Raw genomic sequence first — 7,197 nt, forward strand, 5'->3', positions numbered from 1 at the left:
GATAACTGTTTGGCTACGATCAATGCACCAACATTTCCCTCAGCCATCAGGAAGGCGAACCAATCAGTGACAAGAGGGGATGATGTCAGTTTTGAAATTGAAAGTGCCAGTGGTAGAGTTGGAGGAAGAAGCAGTGAAACAGTTGTAGCAACGCCAGCAAGCACCCAAGAATTGCAGCTGGAAGAATGTGTAAATCACATTGTGTCCTTACTGCTTGTGTGGGTTATTATCAGTTGGCAAAGGTTAGTGGCGGAGTATCCCTGATCAATATGCAGTTAGGCTGGACCAGTTATTTCAAAGTTAACGCCTACACTTATTACAATGCTACAATTGGAAACATTTCCCAATGGAACGTCCCAGCCCAGCCCAGCCCAGCCCAGATCCATACAAAATGAGCATATAAGTTATGCTTAAATGACATTTAACTTTTTGGTTTGCTTGAAATTGACTTTGGATGTGTTTACATTGTATTATTACATTATTACTTTAGATTTCAGCTGCATCAGCAGGTGTTTTTGCTTATAAGCTCTTGAAAACAGGTTGATATTAATTGATATCGACATGACTGTATGGCTGCATCATGATCCTAATCCCCATTCCATTTTATATAACTTTAAGTACCATTATTTTTTATGTATGGGAGTTGAGAATTGAATGAGAGACGGTCTGGACACCTGAAATTAAACTCTTACAAAATCCTTTCGGAAGGACTGCAAACACTGACTGCAATTTCTCTGTTCAGCAAAGGTTTGCAAGATGCTGGTGTTTATGCATTTTTCAAAGAATACACGTCTGTTTTAAATACCGATGCCATCAGTGCCTGTGTACAAATTTTCCCTTAACAGTGCTCCTCTATCTGGCATCATATAAAATCCGCCCCATACCAGACACTGCCCTATAAACGGTTGTTATTGATTCCTGAGATTTGGAAATCAGTTTCAATGGGAGAGATGAATCTGCCAAATTCAGCATATTCTCAGATGTGTCTGGTTCCCAGGCTAGGCTAAGTAGGAATGGGGCTAAATTCTAGACACAAAATGCTTTGAACTTACCTTTCAGTTATATCACTTCTAATTGGTAGCCTAGATTTCCAGGAAATAACCTTTGCATTTAAATTGAAATGGCACGTCATTGTGTAAACTGTTATGGACTGGTTAGAAAGACAGACTTGAACTATGCTTGATCTTGAGCTCTGTGCAGCTGTCAAAGTGAACAAAGTGAAAGATAATGAAACATTAAAACACTGCACTTACTGCAGTGCAAATCCACAACAGGATATACCACATGACCTCTGCAACATCTGTTGCATCTTTACTTCAAGGGCAACATCTTTGGAGACACCATGAAAATATTTAGGCCTGATATTTTTTTTATTTATGATGTGTGGATTTATCCCTCCAATGGGCCCCTGAACTGAGCTGATAGTATCCACTTGACCACTTGACAACCAATGGAAAGTCCGATATGGCAGAGGCCCACTTCCTATTTCCACAGAGTGGCAGAAAAACCACTATGCCTACCTGTGCTCACTTTAGAGTTTCCCTGACAAGAAAATAATAAAAAAAAAAAATTCCAGTCCTCTGAATTGGTGAATCCCTGAACTGATGAATGGTCGGAAAAATAATATGGTATCATATCAGGAACATAGTTGTAGTCAGAAAACAGCAACAACAGTAGCCTAATGTTAACATAATCCTTACAGTAAAGAACAACAGCTATTACTGTTATGTCTAGTAATAATTTACTATTTCACCAGTCCAACTGTTGTTATATTAGGTTAATAGTCGACGTTTCAATGATGTATAATAGAGCCTATGGTCTATCTTAGTTGCAATTACAAAAGTTGGTTAGTTAAGTTTATTGCCTAGTTTTCTCCAAAAGGAATGTCGTTCTTCATTTACGTTCTCGTCCATGTTGTGTGACTTGGGAGTGGGAGTTCGGACCTCCTCTGGGCTCGTTGTAACTTGAGGCCAGTGGCCACTATTATATTTAAAGATAAACGCCAAACAGCTGCAATGAAAAGGGCTCTCTAGACCACGAGGCATTTTGTTTTCAGATGTTTCACTCTGTTCAACAACAAAAACGACGCCCCAAAACCATTCGGAGAACCTCAACTGTGCCGACTTCCTAGCTAAGGCGGATAGGGCCGAGGTAGCTTTAAGGCTCCCCAGAAGTTTGAGATGAACACACGAGAGTTCTCCACTTGGGTGGTCTCTCTACTTTGGTGAGCTGTTGCTAAGCAGCTAATAATAGTCGTGTTTGCTGAGTAATTTTTGCCCTTCTGGAACCAATCAGATCCAAGAAAGTCCGGCCATCTGACAGCCCTGGAGGCGGGCTTTCGATTCTTTTTTACCTTACCCCTCCTCCTCCGTCCCCGAATGGAGAGTGTTCTTTTTTCTCATCTATTGAATCCCAGAGATCGCCGTGTCCCGCGGCCTGAGGAAGAGCGCTCAGAATGCTACAACCACCGAGCCATCGACATAGCCATTGTATTTATGGAAAGCATCATCTCCGCTTTGTGTTTTGATATCAGCAGCTTTTAGAAAAACTGTGAACGTGGGAATAGTTGGAGACCTCCGGATCGCGAAATGTTGGAATGGAAGGCGCAGACTCTGACTCGCCGTCCCAAACAGGAGTATGAAGTACTTTGTGGATCTGAGATCACCAAGAGAGAAACTTTGTTTCCTTTGGATATCCAAAAACGCTTGCGGGACAATATAATAACGTGGTTAACAAACAGCAAAGCGCAGGTTCTGCAACATGGCCTCGGCTGTTAATGTCTCCTCTGAGCAGGAAAACAGGGACCCCGATCGGCCGAGGTTAACACGGAGAAATAGGGGGATCTACCATACAACTACATTGGATTTGGAATATTTGCAACGACCGAGTTACTGTGATGCAGCTTTTGCGTTGGAGCAAATATCCCAGGTGCATTTCTCTATACCTGTTCATGTGCAGCTTAGGTTGTAGATAGACAGTAAATTGACCAACCTTTATCAAGTCGCTAGGTAACGGGATAGCTACAGAGGGACGCATGGGGTGTCGAGAGAGTGAAGTTTGCATGTGGCATACTTAAGCCATATAGCTCGTTTCTCAGTCTTCATTTTCATTCGTGACTGTTTGGAAACATTCCTCGCAATAAACCTAAGCTATTTGTTTAGTTGTAGCCTCTTATGCGAAGAGAGTTTATGGACATTTGTGACATCCAAGGAATGATGGGTGCAAGAGGCATGTGATTTTATGTATTGTCAGTGAGGAACAGTCTATTGTAGCCGAGGGTACTTGCAAGTTAGACTAGATTCCCTCGTGGTAGACATAGAAAACTTTAAAACTTCTTCTCAGAAATGTGTGATAGTAATTTGAATCGGGAGTGGGCAAGTTTTCTTTCCTCACAGCTGAAGCAAAAATCCATGTGTCTGCCCTCTTCCGTTCACAAATATTGTCGTAACTCCCTTCGTGATGGCTGCTCCAGTTCCCAATTCTCATCATTCAGCGTCCCCTGACGCTATGGCAATGCATCTGGGAGGTGGTGTAGCCGTGTAACCCACGTGCACCATGGTTGATATGACTTGCTACATCGGTGTTCTGAGTTAATAACTTAGTTTGTTGCAGACAAAGTACTTTGTTATTGCTGGCAACAATGTAAGCGTACTTGGTAAACATTCCGAATGCTGAAAACGATACATTGATTCATCCTCATAAGTTGTAGACAAAGTGTCCAGATCCACTCAAGCGATTCAGTTGTTCACTTTATGCAATGAAGGGAAATATGTGTCAGCATGAGCATCCCCATGGTTTACTCATCACACTAATATCGCTAATTATAGTCAGTCAGATGTTTCTCAAAAATAGGTGCAATATGTCTGTCCAACAGTGAAAGACTTTAAAGAGGATTGGTCAGGGTAACCAAAACACTGTAGCCTATCTAATATTTAGTGGCATTCAACTTTATAACAGAAATGTCCCCAAGTGTCTGTGTAATAACACATTTATAACAATGAGCAGACAAATGCCTCATTAAAACAGAATAATGCAATGTAACAGCGGATCCGTTTCATACAGTATTCTAATGTTCGGAATTTCTTGTTTCATCGCAGGGGAGGGCGACTGGAAGAAAAGCACCGCTATGGCTGAGAGCAAAGTTTCAAAGACTTTTGTTTAAACTGGGGTGTTATATACAACAGAACTGTGGAAAGTTTTTAGTTGTCGGCCTCTTAATATTTGGAGCTTTCGCTGTTGGCTTGAAGGCAGCTAATCTAGAAACCGACGTGGAGAAACTCTGGGTAGAAGGTAAGAATCACTTTCTGTTATTTTGTACGCTGTTTATTTCATTTAGCCTAAGTATTTACAGGGTTGGGTGGGGGGTCTTCCGTGCCAGCCTGTGGAATTGTTTATTGTAAAGACTTCTGGCAAAAGTCCAGATGAAACGTGAAAACAGTTTATTTTATCTATTGTTTGCTGAACAGAAACTTGACATTTAATTCGTATGTGCACCAAACAGCTCGTATACTTAAACCAAACATTTGTGTGACTGTAATTAGCAAATCAAAAGAAAGTTTGAGGGCTGAAATTTTGTCAAAGCCGCCATTTTGTGAGTGTGTGCGAGTGTGTATTTGCCTCCAGCAGTTGAATTTGATCCGCGTTGCTCAGAGGCTGTGTGTGGTCCTGTTTTGGACAGCTTTCAACTTTCCAAAAAGATGTCTTGGGGTTTAAAGGGGAAGAGCACAAAATGCAGAACGCGAAGCATTTAACCGGTCATATTTTAACAGTAAATCAACTTAAAGGTATTCCAAAGACACTTGTTTTATAAATGTTTGAATCGGAATAGTTTTAGGTTTTTTAGAGGGGGAGGGGCGACCTGGGTTTTCGCCTGTGATCCACATTCCAGCAGTTAACATTGAGAACGCCTACGGTGTAGACATGACTAAGGAGTAACATATGATTTATTTAAGATGTGATCAAAGTCCTTGTTCAACTATATGTTATTACATATCCTATGCGAGAAGTGGTGTTATCTAACCAAGTATTTAATGTATAGAGATTTGCTTGGAAACATCAGATGAAATATATCTCCCTTCATTAGACACATCACAAAAGATATTTGGTAAAGGTCTGTGCTCTGGCTCATTCAAGGTCAGCTTTGCTTGAACTTCTCGGAAACACACATCAGGCTCAGAAGGGTGTATGTGTCCGGGGTCCCTGTTGCATGGCATTCCTCCTCAATTTAAAAGGATTAGGCTACAGTAATAGTACTTCATATTGCTGTTATGAATGCCTGGACGTGAATGGTGGGAAAACTGAATGGAAATGAATTTAATCATCCTCTCAGTAAACGTTGGAAATGCCTCCTAGATGATAACCACACTACCTGTAGCAAGGCAGTCATGGCGGTTGTGATAATACTGTCATTGGACTACAGCAGGTGGTGATTTTTGCTGCATATGGCAAGCTGCAACCTTTCATCTAATGGAAGGGACTAGCGATAACAGGAACATTGTTCTGATACCATTTGCAATGCCTGAATGGTCAGAAAGACCTGTGCTGACTGAACTCTGGTTTGATTGAAGTGATGGGAGAGACTGTGTGAAAGGGCAGTTTGGGCATCATCATTATGGGATTTTTTACCCCTTTCAGATTTACTGATATAGATTTATTGTACCCTATACTCTGTGGTATTTGTTTGAAATACACAGCTTGAATACAGTCCAAATCAGCAGGCATTCAGAGAACTACCACAGAGATCTCATTTCACAGATATGTGGTGTGGTTCCTCTGGTCACCCATTTGACATCCAATGGCTTCTAGCAGGAGACAATTCTGCTCTGTCTCTCTCTGTCTGGGTACACGGGTTAAATTCAGTGTTGTCTTACATGAGTTAAGTTGAACTTTTTTTTTGTCCTTCAGCACGCACCGTCTGAATTTAATTAAAATGGTTTCGCGTAAACATTTGCCTTCCTGTAGGCCTTTCCCCTCAGCTGGTCTGGAGTGGGACCACCCCCGCCCCCCACACACACACACACACACACACTCAGAAATCATGAAATATCAGAGTTCACTGTCCCATCCCCTATTCAGAGAAGGTGGAGGAAGGTCAGTGGGGGGGCTTGGGGCCCCAGGCCACTGTCCCCTAGGACTGCAGGTCATCATGCCTAAGCTCCACTATTTAAAATCTCATATGATACCCATGGCATGACCTCTGTGTCGAGTGAGAAGTTGCAGCCTTGTGGCCTTCTGGTGGAGACTGAGGAGAAGCAAGAGAAGGGCAAGGTTAGATTGGATGTTATGTTGTTTTTATTGATACAACTAGATAAGAAATCCCTTAATCTTACCAGCAGAGGGCAGTGTTATTTCATCAGAAGTTTGCGCCTATAAGGGTATTTTTTTAATTTTTCATAATTTTTCAAATAATTTCATCATAATTGTTATATTTATGACATTTTGAATGATACTAGTTTGATGGATGGTGGGCTCAGTCTGTCAGAAATGTTAGGAAGACTTTAATCAGCGCAACATGTTTAAAGCAACTCTTTAATGTGGAGAAGAGTGGTTAAGAATGTGGGCTCCTCATTCTGTGGTGGGGATTGTGGGATTTGATTGAATTATCCCTGTTTTGATGTGTATGGGAAAGCTTCAGCACAGATGATTGGAAAATGTGAATCTCTCGAGAGGCAGGCATCTTCCCAGAGTGTCAAGGTTTGAGGAGTCTGGCATGCTATAGTTTCTTAGTTGTGTGTTCAGTTGTGTGTTATTGTAGTATGGTGAAGCGTGTTTTGCAGTGGTTGTGGGTATGTTATGTCTTCAAGCGTTTTTTTTTTGTGTGTTCATATTTTCCATGTCAGAACCAAGACTCGTGTATGTACTCGCTGTTGTGGTAAAAACAGGGAAACTTTTGTAGTCTTTTACGGAGTAAAAGAGTGAGTTATAAATTGTGGAAACTTGTTGATAGCCTGACGCCTCTTCTGCGGAACAGAACAAATGGAGCATTTCCCTTTCACTACTGGCGTTCTGATAAGTCTCCAAGTCTCCTGTGTTTATGTTTTGCATACCTTCGGCTGCCGGTGTTATTTGAAAACCAGAGCACACGCACAAAAAACGTCTGTGAGAGATTCACTCACTCACCTACCCCTGCGCCCGCCCCCTGGCCTCCCACTCCCCCCCCCCTCCTCCTCCTCTCCCCTCGTTTTTTTCCTCCGAAAA

The 7,197-nt window shown here is 41.8% G+C and overlaps 1 protein-coding gene across 2 annotated transcripts in view; it reads left to right on the top strand.

Moving 5' to 3' along the window:
- Positions 1 to 2,366: 2,366 nt before the first annotated feature.
- ptch1 (patched 1) overlaps positions 2,367 to 7,197 on the top strand; it is a 52,386-nt gene continuing 47,555 nt past the window's right edge. For both annotated transcript variants that reach the window (XR_007192703.1, XM_048236820.1), the window contains exons 1-2: positions 2,367 to 2,928; positions 4,098 to 4,290. Coding sequence is in view for 1 of the 2 variants with exons in the window: in XM_048236820.1 (XP_048092777.1) it covers positions 2,761 to 2,928; positions 4,098 to 4,290 (361 nt within the window). In the remaining variant the exon portion in view is untranslated. The remainder of the gene's footprint in view (positions 2,929 to 4,097; positions 4,291 to 7,197) is intronic.

Source organism: Alosa alosa, chromosome 24 (assembly GCF_017589495.1).
Source record: "Alosa alosa isolate M-15738 ecotype Scorff River chromosome 24, AALO_Geno_1.1, whole genome shotgun sequence".
Classification (NCBI taxonomy): Eukaryota; Metazoa; Chordata; class Actinopteri; order Clupeiformes; family Clupeidae; genus Alosa; species Alosa alosa.